This window comes from Parus major, chromosome 1A (genome assembly GCF_001522545.3).
Source record: "Parus major isolate Abel chromosome 1A, Parus_major1.1, whole genome shotgun sequence".
In the NCBI taxonomy this organism is placed as follows: Eukaryota; Metazoa; Chordata; class Aves; order Passeriformes; family Paridae; genus Parus; species Parus major.
This window is the reverse complement of record NC_031773.1, coordinates 69,530,652-69,548,804: the sequence shown is the minus strand read 5'-3', so window position 1 is coordinate 69,548,804 and position 18,153 is coordinate 69,530,652. Positions and strand designations below refer to the sequence as shown.

The 18,153-nt window shown below is 45.3% G+C and overlaps 2 protein-coding genes and 1 long non-coding RNA gene across 8 annotated transcripts in view; 1 reads left to right on the top strand and 2 right to left on the bottom strand.

The window, feature by feature from the left end:
- The window catches only part of KDM5A (lysine demethylase 5A), a 46,100-nt gene extending 44,363 nt beyond the window's left edge, over positions 1 to 1,737 (bottom strand). For 2 of the 4 annotated variants that reach the window (XM_033514852.1, XM_015628519.3), the window contains exon 1: positions 1,558 to 1,737. In XM_033514852.1, the coding sequence (XP_033370743.1) occupies positions 1,558 to 1,722 (165 nt within the window). In that variant the 5' untranslated portion in view covers positions 1,723 to 1,737. The remainder of the gene's footprint in view (positions 1 to 1,557) is intronic. The other 2 variants (XM_033514853.1, XM_015628517.2) reach the window with 1 other exon arrangement.
- LOC107204785 lies at positions 922 to 1,551 on the bottom strand. Its single transcript, XR_001521742.1, has 2 exons — positions 1,218 to 1,551; positions 922 to 1,129 (listed from the first exon to the last, which is right to left on the bottom strand). It is a non-coding gene; the product is annotated as an uncharacterized LOC107204785 (long non-coding RNA).
- A 1,494-nt stretch (positions 1,738 to 3,231) lies between the features above and the next one.
- CCDC77 (coiled-coil domain containing 77) lies at positions 3,232 to 16,880 on the top strand. Of its 3 annotated transcripts, none has more exons than XM_015629280.3 (11): positions 3,236 to 3,453; positions 4,821 to 5,037; positions 6,224 to 6,366; positions 7,896 to 7,989; positions 9,265 to 9,322; positions 10,068 to 10,162; positions 10,995 to 11,143; positions 11,471 to 11,711; positions 12,539 to 12,664; positions 12,750 to 12,902; positions 14,649 to 16,880. In XM_015629280.3, exons 1-11 carry the CDS (start codon positions 3,410 to 3,412, stop codon positions 14,793 to 14,795), a joined length of 1,467 nt encoding a protein of 488 aa, XP_015484766.1. In that variant the 5' UTR covers positions 3,236 to 3,409; the 3' UTR covers positions 14,796 to 16,880. The 3 variants fall into 3 exon arrangements, with proteins under 3 accessions (XP_033370745.1, XP_015484766.1, XP_015484765.1); XM_015629279.3 differs by having other exon boundaries at positions 10,065 to 10,162; XM_033514854.1 differs by lacking the exons at positions 12,539 to 12,664; positions 12,750 to 12,902 and having other exon boundaries at positions 3,232 to 3,453; positions 10,065 to 10,162.
- The last annotated feature ends 1,273 nt before the right edge of the window (positions 16,881 to 18,153 follow it).

The window sequence follows — 18,153 nt, the reverse complement described above, 5'->3', positions numbered from 1 at the left end:
ACATGAGATACACTCTGTGGCTGGTGGCTTATTTATTTACTTTAAAAAAAGAATCCATATATCTTGCACACAGAAAAATCCTCAGTGTCAACAGCAGCTAAGGCCAAATCAGGCACATTATAACACAGCTAGCATTTTTCTGCTTGTTCACAGTCATTTCAATAAAGACAGGACCACCAGTCAGGAGCCCAACTCCTCAACAGAAACAGAGCCTTAAACAAGGACTTTCTCAGCACTGCCAGGGGTGGGTGCAACCCCAAGTGCCTCCGAGCCCCATCTCTCAAAACTGTGCTACAATTCAAAACCAGCAATTCAGCTTTTTAGCACTTTTTACCAAAGCTGCAGTTACAGCAGGCTGTGTGCCTGCCAGCAGCTGCACCAGAGGGAGGACACGCCGTTACAGGTGGACAAACCACACAAAATGATCATTATTTGCTCTGCTGCAGAATATAAAGGCCTCCAGCACAACCTTAAATATTTACAACTCCTAACAACAGAAGAGAGCAATAAATCAGTCAGGTTAGTATGAAACATCTGATTTAGCAATTATTGCAGGTTGCAAATCAACCCAAGGCGTGCATCCTGTGAAACCCCGCGAGGTAAACAGCTCAGCAGTCCTGGACAAACACAAATGCATCCAAAGGTTCCAGTTATCCTCCATGAACAGGATCTGGATCCGTTCCTTGTGGCCTCTCAACCTGAGCTGTGCAGCTTATTTTAGAAAGGGCAGCCCCTTGGAGGTCAAGTTTTCACCATGTCATGAAACCAGCTACACACATTCCGGGAACCAAAACAGGTCAGGAGAGAAAGAACCATGAAATCCAATCAGCAACCTCCATCTCCACACTGTTCTCAGTTACACGCTTTCCTTTCAGGTTTTTACCCCTCTCATTGTTTTCAAGTCTCTTATTAACAGCTGCGTTTGGAGTTTATTTGCACTTTAATAATTTAGCGACACAAATGCCTTTTTCCCAGCTGCCCGATGCTCTCCCTGCGATGACCCGCCTTGCCAGACGGGTGACCCCAGGGAAGGACCGGGGAGATGAAGGCGCTGCCTCCCGAAGAGCTGTGCCAAACGCAGTGCCCGTACACCACCAGCTCGGCCGTTCTCCTCCCAACAGCCTGAAAACTACGTGTACAAACAATGGTCCATTACGAACGAATACCCGTCCTTCTCCCTCTTCCCCCGCCCGGAGCAAGGGTCCGATTTCACCTACAGAGCCTTCCCAGCTTTCTCAAGTCCACTGCTGGCGTTTTGGAAGCGAAAATAGCGTCAAGTCCCGGGCACGGGCACGGGCACGCACTGTTCGCTTCCCGGCTGCTCCGAAGCAGCCGCTACAAAGCCCCGCTCGGAGGGCAAAGGCTCCACAGGTTCCTCGGCGTCCCCGGCACGGACACCGCGGCCTATGGAAAGCGACACACGGAACCGCGAGCGAGAACGGAGCGCGGGGGAAGGGCCTGCCCGGCCGCTCCCGTCCTCCGCTGGGCCGCCGAGAGCCCGGAGCGGCCGGCGTCCCCCGGGGACTCCGCGGGCGCAGCCCCCAAGGCGGGCGGTACCTTGGGGGGCCGGATCTTGCAGATGCCGGTTTTCTCGGCCAGGCCGCGGATGCGGCCGATGAAGCCGAGCGGGTCGCTGAACTCCTCCCAGCTCGGCTCGAACACGGGGCACTCGGGCGGCGGCACGAACTCGGCCGCGTAGCGCGACCCGCCGCCCCCCGCCATGGCCGCAGGGGGAGGGGGGCGCCGCCGCCGCCGGGAGCGCAGGGCGGAGCGGGCGGCCGGGGGGCTCAGGGGCTGTGCCGGGGGCCGAGGCGCATCCCCCGGCGGCGCTGCCGGGCGGGGTGACGGGACGCGCTGCCGAGCGCCGCTGTCGCTGTCCCGGCCGGGGCCGCTCCCCCCGCCAGAGCCCCGCTCCTCGCGGCCCGGCCCGCCGGAAGTGACGCGTATGGCTAAGCCCTCCCCGGAAGTTTTCGAGCGTTGCCTTCCGATCCAAAAAATAGTCCCGCCGCCACGCTTCTACTGGCGAGGTGGTTTCCGCTCTCGCCGCTCCCGATGACGCCTCCGCGACAGACTCCAGCTCAAACCGACCCCGTCCGCCACCTCTCAGAGCTCTGCGAGGGGCAGGAGGAACCGGGGACTGGCGAGGGAGGGGCCGCCGCCACTTCCGCCGCGGAGGAATGTGCGACGAAAGGAATGCCTTTCACTTCCGGTTCCGCGGGGCCGCGTCGCCCATTGTCTGTGGCGGACGTCAGGAGCGCCGCCGGAGGCCCCGCCCCGTCCGTGCCCTCAGGAGCGGCCGGTCGGTACCGATGGAAGCGGCAGAGCGGGGCACGGAGCCGCAAGGACCACCGAGCCCAGCGCCGGGCCCTGCACAGCACCATCCCCAGAGTCCCACGCTGTGCCCGGGAGCGCTGGCAGGCTGGGGCTGTGCCCGCTGCCCTGGGGAGCTGTTCCCAAAACATCCTCTGGGGGAAAAACCTTTTCCTGCTCCCCCAAACCTGCCCTGGCCCAGCTCCGGGCCATTCCCTCGGCTCCTGTCACTGTCACCAAAAAGAGATTAATGCCTGCCTCTCCTCCTCCCCTCACAAGGAAGCTGAAAAATGTGATGAGGGAGAGCCTCATGCTTTTTTAAGTAAGCCTTTTTTTTTCTTGTCATACAGAAAGATCACGTCTTTAAACAAAGTGTTAAGGAATGAGGAACCCTGGCTTGTTACTGAGGAAATTGTTTTTTCTTCAGCACACTTAATAAATTAGGAAATCGTTTGGTGCATAAATGGCAGCGCTGCTAACAGGTACTACTGGGAATACGTGAGGAGGATGAGGAGCCTAAAAGGCGTCGGGATAACCTAAAGAACACATTCAATTCAGCGAGAATTTGAGCCAGTAACTTCTGTCTGCTTCCGAATGCCAGATCATTTTCAAAGGAAAAGGGGCGTTTCGCACGGCGTGTTTGGCTGCTGAGGATAATGTGGTTTTTATTTTGCCCTCACACCAGCGGGCTCGGTGAGCGCAGGCCCCGCGCTCCGCCCTGCGGCCCGGCCGCGCACGCGCCGAGAGCCCTCCGCCCGCCCCGCGACTACAACTCCCAGACGCGCCGGCGCCGAGCCGCTGCCGCCGTGTCGCGAGCGCTGATTGGCGCGAGGAGACGGCGCCGCATGAAAGGCTGTCTGTGATTGGAGGAGGCGGCGGGGGCGGGGCGCGGCGCCGTTTAAGCCGCGGCGGGCGCGGCGTGGCGGTTGTTTGGCCGTTGGGGCCGTGAGCAGGCGGCGGCGGGAGCCCCATCCCGGGGCCTCCATCCCGGGGCTTTTCCAGCGGGGATCCCGCCGGGCACCTCCCTCCGCCCGCCTGCCCCGGTGCCCGAAGCCGCCGTCCCCCGCCCACGGACACCCTGGCGCTCCGCAGGGGCGCGATGAGCGCGGTGGACTGCACGGCGGGGGCTCCTCGCTGCGCAAGGTAGCGGGTGTGGGGCCTGCTCCTGCCGGGACAGCGCGGCTCCCGGAGCCCTTCCCTTACTGCCTGCTACACCCCTCTGCCGTACGGCACCTTTTGGTCTGCTCCTGTGCCTGCTGCGCCTCCTTGTTCTTCCATCTTTCCCTTTCTGCTGCTCTGCAGCTCCGCAGTAAAGCTCTCACCTCGTGCCTGGTGGCCTCTTTCCTTACAGTGTTATTTCTCTAAGTGTACTGTTTGAGGCGTTTCTGGTCCTGCAGCAAGCTCCTGCAAGCAATACTTCAGCTTTTGCTTATTTAATGCTTTCCTAGGGTGCCCGGAGTTTTCCTGGATGTGCACTGGGGTTCTGATTCGAGCAGCTTTTGTGAGTGGCTCCATAAAGGTCACCATTGCCTCGGTGTCACCTACCAAACCACTTTCTCATCAGAATTCCTGATTCTTCAGGACCACATTCTGAACTGTGTTTTCACTAAGCAACCCTAGTCAAGCCTCTAGTCTTCATAGCTTCTGTTATTTATAGTATCATGTACAAAAAAAAGTTTGTTATACCAATATAAATAATGAACGCTTCCTAAGGTTTTGGATTTTTTTTTTTTAACTCTGCAGCTCTATTTGCAAATTTGGTGCTTATTTGAAGAGATTAAATGTTTAAATGAACTAAATACTGTTTTGAGGAAAAATAGAGTATATAATTATACATATCCTTGATGCAATTTATATAACATTGATTTGCTTTCCATGTAGCACTTGAACATAAGATTCAAGAATTTGGCAGCTTGTATTTCAGTCTTGAGAGTGGACAAGCTATGTGGGTAAGAGCATCAAGTACACCAGAAAGGAAAGCACATCGATTCCTAGATCTACACCTTAAAGTGCAGTAGCTGGTGCATCAGCTAGCCTGAATTATCATCTTTATTTGATGGTCTGTGTTCAGAAAGTGGTTTTCTCTCTGGGTGTCAGATAGCGACTGTCACAGATTGTTTTCCTGTTTATTTCACGGTGGTTGCTGCTTCTAATTGAACAACAATGGGCTTTTTATCCCCTGAGTTCTGACCTTCTATTATTTTTCTCCTCTTTTCATAGTCATCCTCCCCAAATAACGTATAAGGCTTTGCTTCCATAACATCTCTTTTATGTTTTCCATCGGTTGGACCCTCCTCCACAGCACAATACACATGCAAGCTGCTTTTTCTCAAAGTTCTTGGTTCTTCTATATGCCATGATCTCCTGTGAATGCCCAGAGAGCAGTCAAGCTAATGTGTGTTTTAAACTGAGCCTGTGTAAAAATTTAAAATCTCTTTATCTACTTTAGGAAGTGCTTTAATTTTCCTGTCTGAAGCTTACATGTCATCAGAGACTGTTTTTTTGTCCAGGCTGCCAACCCCCCGTGCCTCTTCCAGATCTGCTGAGTCCCACTCTCCAAGCCAGGAGGACTTGATTTCTCTCCCATCCGTCAGTGAGCGCTTGGCCCATCTTAACCCTTCCCAGGAGCTCCTGGAGTATTACCGCAAGAAGATTGCTGACTTCGATGAGGAACACGAGGAGCTGATAAAAAGGCTGGAGAAATACAAACAAACCTATGATGAGCAGGTTAGCAAATGAGTTTTTGAACAATGATGGATTCCATTCACAAGCTTGGTATTTTTATTCAGTTGAAAACTCAGCACAGAAGTCTTGGGATTCACCAGTAACATGGTAGAGCTAGGAAGAAAGAAGTAGATTTTGGGAGTTGATTTTAAAATCTAACTGTCTGTCCAGTGTCAAATCAAATGGAACCATGCCTGTAGGATGTTCTTCTGAAGTCCTTATATCTTCACAGTGGGAATTTTGCTTCTTTTTTTTTTATATTAAGGCCTGAGTTTAGATGCTCATTTCCCATGTGGTCCAGCTTCTTTCCCTTGCTTCATGTAGTGAAGGAATGCTGTTTTGTTCAAATTTATTAGGTTTTAATTTATAGATATAATTTGTATTTACTGTAGTGGAATTCATAAGTTTGGCTATAAGCTGTTAAACAGAAATTTGAAAGTTTGCCTTTTAAGAGGAAGAAGTCTCACAGAATATTTGCAAGATATGCAGTGCTCTGGTATGGGCTATAGCATGAATCTGCCTAGCAGTCATCTTTGTGTAATTGTGGATGGTTCTTTGGGAATAAAGCAGTCACTTCTGAGGTGATTGAGCTGCCTCCTCAAGCACTGGCCATGCTTGAAGCAGCCTGAAAGTCCTTGGGGAAGCATGTACTGTGCATCTTACTGTGGTGTGGGAAAAAGAGGGGAGGGTTGCAAAATGAATGGTTACAATGAATTCTTACAAGAATGGTTGATAGCTTCCTACACCAGGTAGAAAAAATGAGACATAGTAACTAGCTGCTCACTGCTTAGTAACTTAGCTCACTGCTAAACCATACAGATATTTTAATGTTTATTCTTCAGTGATTTATTTCAAAAGTAAATGCTGTTACAGGGGCTTTGCCAGGTTTTTGTTGATGTCAGACTCTCCATACCTGCTCCATACCTTCTGCCAGTGTGGAAGTGCAGCCGTTGGAAGCTGGAGACCCAAGCTGAGGCCTTATTTCACTGCTGTGTAGTGACAGTGATTCTCAGGGCTCTGAGCTCTCAGCTGAAACATTTTAAAATAATTTTTCCAATGCTGCCCTCATCTGGCAAATATTATAGGAAAGTAAAATAATTCTTGAGCTGTCTGTCCTATGGCAGTTCCAGACTCGGAGCACAGGTTTGTCCAGTGCTCTGATTTCAAGTACCTCCCTCTCTCCACCCAGCACCAGTTGCAGTGGGAAGTCCGCCACTTGGAAGAGGAGATTGCAGAGCTGCAGAAGGCTTTGAGTGATATGCAGGTGTTCCTCTTCCAGGAGAAGGAGCAAGTCCTCCGCCTGTACTCGGAGAATGACCGGCTGAAGCTCAGGTGGGCTGGCCTGTGGGGGAGCTGGGGCACTGCCAGCAGCGCTTCCTGCGCTGTGTTCTCAGCCACACCTGCAGTCCTCAGGGCAGCAATCATTCCACACTTCCTAGGGCGGGCTCTAGGAAATCATACCCGTGTTGGAGGCGTGGTGCAATCTCTCAGGCTGCTAAATATGTTTCCACTTACTATTCCTCTTATTCTGCTAGTAGAGGGAAGAGCAGGAATTGAACATTGGTTCAAACTTGAATTGTCTATTACAGTTTGAATGTGAAGTTTTGATTGAAGCTGGCTCTGGGGGGTTGACCTTGGCTGGATACCAGGTGCTCACCAAGACTCTTTATCACTCACCTCCTCTGCTGGACAGGGGAGAGAAAACACAAGAAAAGACTCATGGGTAAAGATAAGGACAGAGATCATTTGCCAGTTACCATCACAGGCAACACAGACTTGACTGGGGGAAATTATGAACAATTAAGTGACCAGAGGGCTGGAGCCTCTGTCTTACAAAGACAGGCTGAGAGAGTGGAGGCTGCTCAGCCTTGAGAAGGCTCCAGGGAGCCCTTAGAGCAGCCTTCTAGCACTTAGAGGGCCTACAAGAGAGCTGGAGAGGGACAGGAGCATGCAGTGACAGGACAGGAGGGGGATGCCTTTTACTGCAAGAGGATGGGTTTAGATTAGTTGTTGGCAGGAAATTCTCCACTATGAAGACAGTGAGGTACTGCAACAAGTTGCCAAGAGAAGCTGTGGATGCTCCATCCCTGGAAATGTTGAAGGCCAGATTGGATGGGTCTCTGAGAAACCTGGTCTAGTGGAAGGTTCCCTGCCTGTGGCAAGGGGCTTGAAACTAGAGGATCTCTAAGGTCCCTCCCAACCCAAATCATTCAATGAAATCAGAGTAGGATAATGAGAAACAAACCCAGATCTTAAAGCACCTTTCCCCCACACCTCTCTTCTTCCAGCTCAACTTTACTCATTAATCTTCTACCACCTCCTCCTGAGGAGCACAGGGGGGCAGGGCATGGGGGTTGTGGTCAATTCATTGCATATTGTCTCTGCTACTTGTTCCTCTTCACTCTCTTTCCTGTCCACCACTAATTTTTCCATTAAAGATTTAAGAACTTAAAACATGTGTTGGTGTGCTTTGGCACTTCTCAGGAGTGTGATAAAAAAATCTGATACAGCCCTTAGTGTAGTTTGCTTTTATAACAATGGATACTTACAACCTGAAAGAATTTTAAGTAGTTCATAACTCTTAATGCAAATTGTTTCCACCATGTGCTCTCATATCTGCCTACATAGTATTGTCATACTTGAAAAGAGAAATGCTCTGCAATCTCAGCAAAATTGGTGGTGTTCTTGTATTGGCAGCATCAGGAATGTCTTTGGGAGCTTGTTTTTAAAACTGTATTCTCAAGAACTGCAACAGGTTGGAAAACGTGCAAGCATCAACAGCTAAACTAAAAGGACAGTGTTGTCACAGTGTTGTGAAGTATTTTAAAAAAAATCTGCTGACCATTTCCTTTGTATTCCAGGGAATTGGAGGACAGAAAAAAAATCCAACAACTCCTGGCTGTACTGGGAGCAGATGCAGAAGTTACCTACTTTCATAAGGAGCCTCCACATAAGGCAAGTTGCATTTTTCTGTACCTCTCCTCTTTGGACTGTAACATGAGTATCTGTATCCCAGAGTCTGACCACAGCCCAGATCTGCCCCACAAGTCAAAGGTTGCTAAATGAGCCCAAATCAAGAGGGGTCTGTGGGTTTTAGTAGAAATGCTGAAAGGTAAGTAAGAACAAGCACACTGAAAGTAGGATCAGCCTCCTTCTGCATTCAAAACACACCTCCAGGTTGGCCTCTGAAATGTCAGATAGGAGTCTGAAGTCATCTGGCAAATGGTTGTCAAGAAGATGGCAAGAACACTAGAAAAAGGAAAAAAAGTGCAGGAAATGACTAGGCATGGTGTTTGAAGCTCAGCTGTCTCAGAATGCCTGTCTCTTAGAGCTTCAGTAAAGAAGACTGTGTCAAGGTTGCTGCAGCAGTTTCCTGGGCAGAAGACTGCTGAAGAGCCATCCCCTCCAGACAACATTGTGTTGCATATTTCAGAAATGATGTTGAATTGTTTAAATGGTAGTGCATATGATGTGCAATGTAGTTGAACCTACTCAAGAAAGTCATGAGTGACTTGGATATACAGAGACTACGATGGAAATATAGGATTTATTATGGAATAAGGTGCAGAAAAAGGCTGAAATATGCTGCATTGTTCATGGTTGCTGTGCACTGCTCAAGCTCTTCAAAAATCTTGCAGAAGCTTTAAAATTCGTGGTTTAGGGTAGCTCTAAAATTAGGCCTGTTATGTTGTATCAACCTGAAGATAAGCATTTGGGCTATAACCTGCTCTTTCATGGCCTCCTTCTTTTCAGGTGCGTTTCAGTTCAACAGTTGAGTTTCAGTATTTTTATCATTTAGCTTTTATCTCAGGCTTGTTCAGTATCTTGAATGAATGTGCTGATAAATGAAGCTTCTCTGTCTTGCTGAGACAAGGAGGAGTGTAAAAGAGGGAAATAGCATCATCTTCACCTTCCTCTTCTCTCTGTCTCCAAAATGCTCTTTTTCCTGCTGAGGGTGCTGATTTTCATCCTAATGAAGCCATCAAAGGCAGAATTACTTTCCACTTCTTCTGGTGAAAAATGTAGAGGCAGTAATGGCAAAACTCAGCTGTGATAAAGGAAACTTTTCAACATGGACATTACGGTTTTCTGTGTTTTCCTTGCATTGTGGTAGAAGTAATAAGGTAATGCTGTTCTTGTGTATATCTCATTTTAACTTTTTAAGATTTGTTCTTGACCATTGCAGCTTTGGGGAAGTAGATGCTCAGTGCAGATGTCTTGTTTCTGTAGGTTACTGTTCTGCAAAGGCCAGCAGAGACCCAGGAACGAGATGATGTTTCTAGCACAGGTACCACACCAAGCTGAGTTACAGCAGCTCAGCTCTTGCTGTTTTTGTGTGTCTGTCTCCTGTATGCCAAAATAATCCCTGTCTGTGAATGCTTTGATAAATCTCCATGAAGTTCCCTAAATGTATCTAAACGTATCCATGCAGTACCCTTGGCTTCCCTTCAACATCCTTTAAAGTAGCCTTATGTGCTCTGGTGTCACTGATGTGCCCAGCTAAGGAGGAGGCTGCAGGACCCTCACATGGCTGTTCTGGAGCTGTGCAGGTACCAGCTGGCCAGGCACCTTTGCCTCAGCCTCTCCAAGCTGTGAGGCTCTGCTTGCCTTTAGTGCAGACAGTAGTGTGCCTCCATCTGCCTACACACTCATTTTCTCATTATTGTCTCATCAAATTGACTGGAATTAGCCAACAAGCTCAAAACTCAGTCAAGCCTTGATGCTTGTGCAGCTGTGGTATCTGCCTATTCATCATTTATTTTAAGAAAACATGTCAAGTTTTCTTTCTATATATGCCAACAAAATTAGAAGAGTGTCTAAATACTGCAATATGATAGAGGAGATAAAGGTATGTGATCACCCAAAGTTCTAGAATTCTTTTCTTTCAGCTTACCCTCCTAGAAGTCCTTGTGACTGTAGCAGTGGCAACCTTTTAACTGTTCCTGTAGGCACCAGAACACAAATATGTCATGCTTAGAAGGGTTCTGCAAGTACATTGGAAAACCATTTACTTCTTTAAATTTCTTCAGTAGGCACGGAGAAGAGCACTTCAAAACTAACAGCAAAAGGAGAGAAAGCAGGAAGTTCTGAGAGATATCAAAAACATGATGAAACACTTCTACTACAGGTAAAAACATCAGCTAACTGGTGGACATAAATGCTGGCTTGCAGAAAACTAAGATAAAAATTATGCTGTGTGCTTAGATAAGTTGTAAATGTACCAGTTGTATAAATCCCTGCATCTTACTATGGATTCACACTTTGTCAGCTTACTTAGCTGTTTCTTTGCTGGGAATGTAAGATTCAGGAGCTGATTCTGGAAGCTTTATGTAAGCAGATGTTCCAGTAATGTCAACTGAAATATGCTGTCCTTAAGTATAGAATGTGTAGTTGATGTGAACTCCCATAATTTGATAGCAGATACGAATTTACATTAAACCACTGAGGATGTGCAGGGTTGGGTGTTTTGTGGAAGTGTGACAAAAGCAATGTGTTTGAGACAGTATTAGGCAGCCCCCACAAGGTGCACTGATACAATGAAATGTTCCCTTTTCTAGACTTCCATAAAAGTTTAGCTACAGGTAGCATTGCAGAATGAAAGATAAAATGTGCAGAATCATAAGCTATATGTAAAGTATGAGGAAGGATGAATCAAGAAAAGCAAATAATGGACAAACTTGTACAGCAGATGGTGGTGGTTGTTGTTTTCATTATTATTATTATTTGTTCAAGCAAAGGTACAGAAGTGTCTCTGCATATTCCACTGCATTTGCTAGATTTAAATTGTGCAATTTAAATTTTAACAATATAAAAAACAAAAGTGTGAGAAATTAGAACTGCCAAAGGTGTGTTATCAGGTACAGTTTTTGACCTAAATCTTGGAATTTAAGAGATTTGCAAGGAGAGGAGCAGAGCTGGTGTGAGGGCTTGTTCTGTAATGCCTTTGTTTGTTTGTGCAGGTGAAGGCCCTGCAAGCTCAGCTGGAAGAACAGACACGATTAACCAAGGAACAGGTTGAGGCACTTCTCGAGGACAGGAGGATTCAGATGGAGGAGGCTGAGGTCCGGCATCGGAGGGACCAGGACAAGATAAAAGCTATAACAGAAAAGTGAGTGTGGGAGCATGGCCAGGGTGCAGTCATGAGATGAGATGAGTAGAGAGGGAGCAATAGAAATGTTATGACTTGCAGTGCTTCCTGCAGCAGGCAGAAAAGCAAATTATGCAGCCATCTGGTAGTGTGTGTGGAAGATGAGTGGAATAATCTGCTTATTAAAAATCCTCTCACAAAAGCACTTCTTTCATTAGATGAGAAGAGTTAAACTCACATTTAGACCACCTGGCTTCTCCTGTGCTTTTTCTGACTTGCAGTGATGACTGATGAAATTAGGGTAGGCACTAGGAAAGAAGTTAACTCCACTGGGTTCCCTTTTTGCAGGCTCCACAAAACCCAGAATCTCTTATATGAGAGTACCCGTGACTTTCTGCAGCTCAAGTTTAATACCAGAGCCAATGAGAAAGCGTGGATGGCAGAGAAGGACAGTCTGTTGAGGAAACTGGCCAAAGATCTGGATCACCTTGTTTTCAGCACTGAGTCAGGAAAAAAGAAACAGAAAGAGCTGAAGAAGATGATTCAAGAAAATGATGGAGCTTCAAAACTCCAGAGCAGAGAAGTAAAGGTAATTTTATTTGTTTGTTTTTGTAGAGGCTCTTTAATGGTTTTTGACTAGAAAATTGCAAACACCTTGATTTTGGCACAATAGACAGTCACTAGGAGCAGTTTCAAGGCTGTACTGGAGTGCCTTAAGTTTTATTATTGTTGGCACTAATCTAAATAAAAAACCTCTCCTGCTTCAAAATCAGCATAATTTTCAAATTTCAGGTAAAATGTATAGCTAGGATTAATAGTAACATGTCACTGTCAGTTTCTTCCATGCCCAGAATTAATTCTGTAAGCCATGTGACAAGTGGGGCCAACAGTTTTTAACCTGCTGATTGCATGTGGCTCTCTGTTCCTCTCTCAGCTAATGGTCATGGAGTGCTGTGTGTGGATCTTCCTTGCTGCTCTCAGGGGAGAATGGCTCCTCTCACTTGGTGCCTTCCAGCTCTTCTCTAGCAGTCTCAATTTTTATTCCTCTTCCACTTCCAGTGAGAAGCTGGGAGGTTGGAATAAGGAGTCAGAAAGTAAACAAGTAACAGGGAGTTGTTTCCATCTAGCCCTGAACTGCAGTACTGGGCAAGCGGCTGTGAAAGGGGAGTTACAGCCTTAGTTCAATGTCATTGTTAATGATGGGCAGTCATACAAAACTGGTAACTTAATTCAAGGGTTTTGGTAATGGGACTGATGTTAGAATATTGTCCTCACATACTTATGAGCTCTAGTTCCAGATGTTAATTTTTATCTTCCTGTCACACTGGCAGTGTTATCACACTTGCATGTCCAGGGCAGGGGAAGTTTTGTAAGCAGAGTCTTGAGTTAATTCTTTGTGTTCCTCCTGTGTCCTAGTTCCTGCAAGACAAGCTAACTCAGGAAAAGCACCTGTCACACATGTACAGAGAGCAGTGTGTCTCCCTGGAAGGGGAGGTGGCTAGGATCCGTGAGGAGAGAGATGCTGGCAAAGAACTCTTTAAGGTAATTAGTCTGTAATCACCTGCTGGCTGTGAGATGATCTTGCAGCTTTTATTTTGTACAGCCTATTGAGTTTTCATCTCCATAGGATCGTTCAGAGAAGATGATGAAGCGCCTGAAACTGATGACTCAGAGATGTGAAGCCTTGGAAAAACGTCGGAGTATGGAAGTAGAGGGCTTCAAGAATGATGTTAAACAGCTGCAGCAGAGACTGAAAAATGTAGAGAAGCAGATTTATAAGGTAGCAGCAAAGCTTTTCTGAGGCAGACTGTTGGGGGATTATCCTATAGAGGTGTATTCTCAGTATTTAATGTAGTTTTTCCCCTAGGGTTAAGGAAATAATTTCTTTTATAAGTGCTCCTTTAAATATCAGTGTCTGACAAAAATTGCCTCCTCTGTATTTTATAAAGCAAAAAAAGATTTGTCATTGTTTATCAATTAGGCATCAAGCTTACCAGGATGTCTTGGCTATACATTAGCTGTGTATTTTTGTTTCCACTCTCAAGAGTTCATATGTGATACCTGTAGCTTACTTAGCTGTCTCAAAATTGCAAGGCAGTAGTTTGATTCAGAAATTTATCCTGCAAAGAGAATAATTTTTGTTTTCTTTGTGAGAGCCATAGCGTTTGGTTCTGTTCCAAAGAGGTAAGATCATTCTTAAGTATTGTTAACATTGTTTATTACTTTAATATGTCATTTGTGACTTTGTGAAAATCACTGCAGAAGCAATGGCTGGAAGCTGAAGCTGTGTTCTCTGCAGTAGCATCCAGATGTGTAGATGAACATCAGAAGAGCTTAGAGGGAAAGGCACAACCTTGATGTTGTTTGGAGTTCAGGATGAGACACTTATCTATAATAAGCTTGGCATAGCTTAGACTTCCCTGCAGGAGTCTGGCAGTGCCACCGATTCATTCTTTCCCTGTACTTTTGACACACAGTTCAGTTTATGCAGACTAATGCATTTATTTTGATTAAAATAATCAATTTTTTATATATATATATATAATGGCCTGTAGGTTTTTCAAGTCTATTCTTTAAGGACTAACAGCAGTATATGAAAGGGGGAAGCGTGCATGATGCCTTTACTTCAGACTTGGATGTTTTTTATCTGTGGGTGTGCTCCTCATTGTATTCTCCATTTCTTAACACTGGTAACCACAAGAGGGCAGAGGAACAAAATACTTGCAAGAAGTCTCCAGAGTGATCGTGCAATCCTTCTCATCACTTGAGGCTCAAAATGACTAGAGATAACTAAATTTCCTCATTTGCATATTAAAATCTTTGGCCAAGAACTACATGATGACACAACAAGAAACCATAATGGGTCAAGAGAATAGAGGGAATTTAGAGCAGCTTCCAGTGCTGTGCCCTTGAAAGGTGCTGGGCTGGCATGCTATCCAGTTGCAGGGTGACAGGAACTGTCAGCCCTGGCCAGCTTGCCATCAGGAATTCTGATTATCCAGCAGCCTTTGTTCAGCACAAGCCACGTGGCAGTGCCTGAGTCAAGGTGTTGGACTCGAGCTGCTCCTGAGTCCTGTGCAGTTCAGAGGCAGCAGCTCAGCCACAGCAGTTAAAACAGCTCCACTTTCCATGGCAAAAGATGGGATGTCATCTTAGCTCCTGAGGTACATAGAACTAGATATGAGTTACTTGATAAATACTTTAACTTGCCCCTTTTTGTGTGTTTCTAAATAATACAGGAACTAGAAAGGAGTCAGCATGGTTATTTTCTATTAAGATTTCTTCCTTGCCAATACTATAGCACAGCAGCACAGTGTTATGAAAGCTTTGTTCTTTATTTTTGGCTCTGGAGCACCTTTCTGTTGGTGATCTGTATAATCCCAGTGCTATTAACTTACACCTCCTCTGTGCTGGCTACAAAGGGTCTCCTTTAGAGTTCTCTCCCTTATATACTTAGCATAATACTCCCCAAGTCGTATTCTGTACAGCTTTGCTTTTTTTAATCTGTTTTTCTCTTTGTTTTTAGGTGGCTTTGCATTTGGGACCAGACCAGGATCTTGCAATTCTACGTGAGGTCCGCCAAGGAAACAGGCTAACACGTAAAATTCAAGGAGAACTAAAAGACTTAAAAACAAAAATTTACATCTTAGAAGATGAACTACGGCACTGCTGAAGCTGAATTATTATCTGGCATCCTGATTTTAGGAATAGGACATTGCTAGGCTTGACTAGTGACACACAAGAACAGCTCCTGCTCGTTTGTTTCCTGGCACCCATTGACAGAAGGTTGAGGAAAGCTGCAGTTCATGTCATAAGTGTACAAGAGCCATTCCTAGTGTACCAGATTATATTGCTGTTGGAGCTGAGATGGCACCTGATAAAACTGACTTTAAAAGTACCTGATGACTGATCCATCAGGAGTGTGTGTATGCCTGTGTCTTTGTGCTAGGGATCAGTGTATACTGTCCTTTGCCTTTATTTGGGGCATATTATAGATCACATACATGATTGTAATGAAATTACTAACCATAGAAGGATCTACTTGAGGATCTGAATTTTGGCTGACATTTTCCTCTGTGAGAAGCAGCTTTTAAAATAGTTTATATAATTACTGTTTTGATGCTTAGCACCTCAGGATGTAACTGAAAATTCTCATATAGAAAGTCTGTATTGAAATGTTTTACATTTGACTCCTGGACAGGATAACTTTTAAAATGACTCCAGTTTGCTTGGTTTTAACCTAATTGGAACAAACCTAACTGATTTAATATGGTGGGAAAAGATAACCCATTATAGAACTCTTCTTAAAGGATGAGCAACATTTGCACAAGTTCTGAATGCCTGGTGGGGAGAGAGGTACTACACAACTGAAATTCATCTTTTCTTCCCCTTCCTCAAGGTTTTTTTTACACACAGAGGAAGCCCTTAACAAAGGGGGTCTCATATCTTCCTTAACCACCCTATTGTCTTTGTAGCTCTAAAGAAGATCATGGTTTTGTGCAGAGAAATCATTCAGCTTTTGCTGCAGCAGTTGCTGCTACTGAGCTGTAACAAAGTGGAGTGGAAGAGCAGGTGCCCAGTTGTTACTTGAGAGCTGTAACTGCTGTAGCCAAAGCTGTAGTGTCAGCAAATCTTGTCCACCTTGCAGCCTGAGAGCAGACCTGTAGTGGAGAAGGGATTTCAATGCCCCTGTTTCCTCTTTTACCTTTTTTTACCTTGTTTCTGAAGTATACACCACACAGGCTGCTAGCACTTCCTGTCCCTTTGGGAAGAATTTAGTGTGTGAAAGCAGATAATTTCTCCTGGGTGTGGAAGTGGCTGTGCAGATCCTCATTCAGTGTTTCAGGTAGATATGGAAAAGACAGATGTTTATGTGCTGTGAAGGTTTGGAGAATTGTTTTTACAGATGAGCTAAAGCAATGCAGGAGGGGAAATGCCCTTAAGATGTCCATACCCACTTCAGTTGTCTTAACCTTTCTGTGACAAGCCTGCTGTCCCTTCTGGTCCTGTACTGTGGCTTTTATTCTGTATGTGCTCTCCAGGGCAGTTGACCACAGACTTCAGAGGGAGTGGCTGAGTCTGTCCCTGGGTGCTCAGCTGCTCTGCAGCTTGCAAGGAGCTTTTTAAAGGAAGCTGCACTCATCAGTTGAGCTGAAAACACTGAACTGTTCAGGAAGGGACAACTCAGGTAAGGAAGGGGATTTAATCCATCATCCAGTCTCACTGTCTCCTAACTGGCTGGTACTTAGAGAAATCAAGCTAATTGAGGTGAGTTCATCTGTGAAATAACATACTACAGGTTTGAAGGTAAGATATCAATCCTGTCACAGGGCCTAAAAGGCTGCTTCTGAAAATTGCTGTATAATAAAGCCTTAGCCACTCATTCAGCAGGGTCCATCTACTTGAATTCAGCTGATGGGAACCTAGCAGCAAGGTCTCAAACCTATAGAATCCTGTTTATTTTCAACTCTTCCAAGTTAAAAAATTGCCTGTGAAATGTCATTTTCCTCACTTGAAAGCCATGAAGTTTATCTGGGTAAAGACTTCAAGCTTTGGCATTCAGGTTTGTAAGACTGGGAGGAAGTATTGGGGGAAGAAGGATGTAAATGTTTAATTTCCTGTCTTCCTTACCAATATTCTTTAGACTTCAGAAAGACTGCACAGACTAAAATGACAACATTCCTAATATATCTGCTAGTGTATCAAAATCAAAGTGAAGTTTGAACATGATTCTTAATATGTCACTAGGCTATGAACACTTCCTATGTGAGGGGGTGGGAGGGAAATTGTGGTATTGTTGCTCTGTAAATGCATTTTATTTGGAAGCTTGGATATTTTTCCAAGCACAGGAAGTGCAGAGTATTGTAGATGCTCTTTCTGTGAGACATCACGTGGTCCTGTGAAATGTTGCCAAAACAAATGGGGACCTTCATGCCAAGAACTGCTTTAAAGAGCCAAGTGCTTCCCACCACTGACAGCCACCCTTTAAAATGTCCACTGCAAAGGGTTTCCTGGGAGAAGTTCCACTACCTTCATTACTCATCTTTTTCTACAGTTTTTGGGTAGAAATCAAAACATATCATTTACTCCAAAGATTGATTAGTTTTTTTTTGCTAATTGAAGTTAGTAATGTGTGACTTGTATCATTTCAATACAGCTAAAGCCAGGTTATGAGTGTAGGAGCACAGAATCTGAAAGATTTGCAAAATGTCTGCTGCTAAGATTAGAATAAAGGTTAGAACTGGACAAATGCTCTTCCTGTGAGCCAAGATAATAAAACATCCCTTGCATAAGCAGGAGAAAAATGAGGAGCAGGGGAAGCCTTATTGTATTTAAGAAATAAAGGAGTGCCTACTTTTCAGAAGGAATGTTGAAATATTGGTTAAGGCACAGAACCACAGATGATTCAGAGGAAGAGAAAAGGTTGTGCAAGAGCTCATTTTGTCTTGCATTAAAAGGACTGATTAATATGTGTCTCTTGGAGACTGAAAACCTCCCAAAGGCCTCTCTGTCCTAGCAGGGCAATGCTGAGCAACAACAAATAGCCTGAACCTGAAGTTAATCTTAAAAAGGCACACATTTTTAACAGGAAGATTGTGCTTTTTCCCCTTATTATAACAAACTAGGTGTGGAGATAACAAATTCACCGTCTCTATCTTCAAATCAAAACATTATTTCACCTCTGGAGAAGGCAGCTTGTTTTAATAAGTTACTGGGTTTGACCCATTAGAACTTAATGAAATATAATGGCATGAGCTAACAGGAAATAATTTAGTGGTTCCTTCTGGCTTCCAACCTGTGATGTATTTACATGCAGTATTTGTTGGAGTTTTTCAGTTTTCATGTAGCTGCTTTAATTATAGGGGTGTGCTGTGTCAGCTAAACCTGCACAGCAAGGTTACACAAGGTAAAACAAAACCAAAACTTAAAAAAATCCCTGGTGATCTTCCTATATCCCAGTCTGTGAATTGGTGTGACTGCACTGAGGCAGACCAACACTTCTCACAGGTGTTAGAATGGGTCTAAACAGT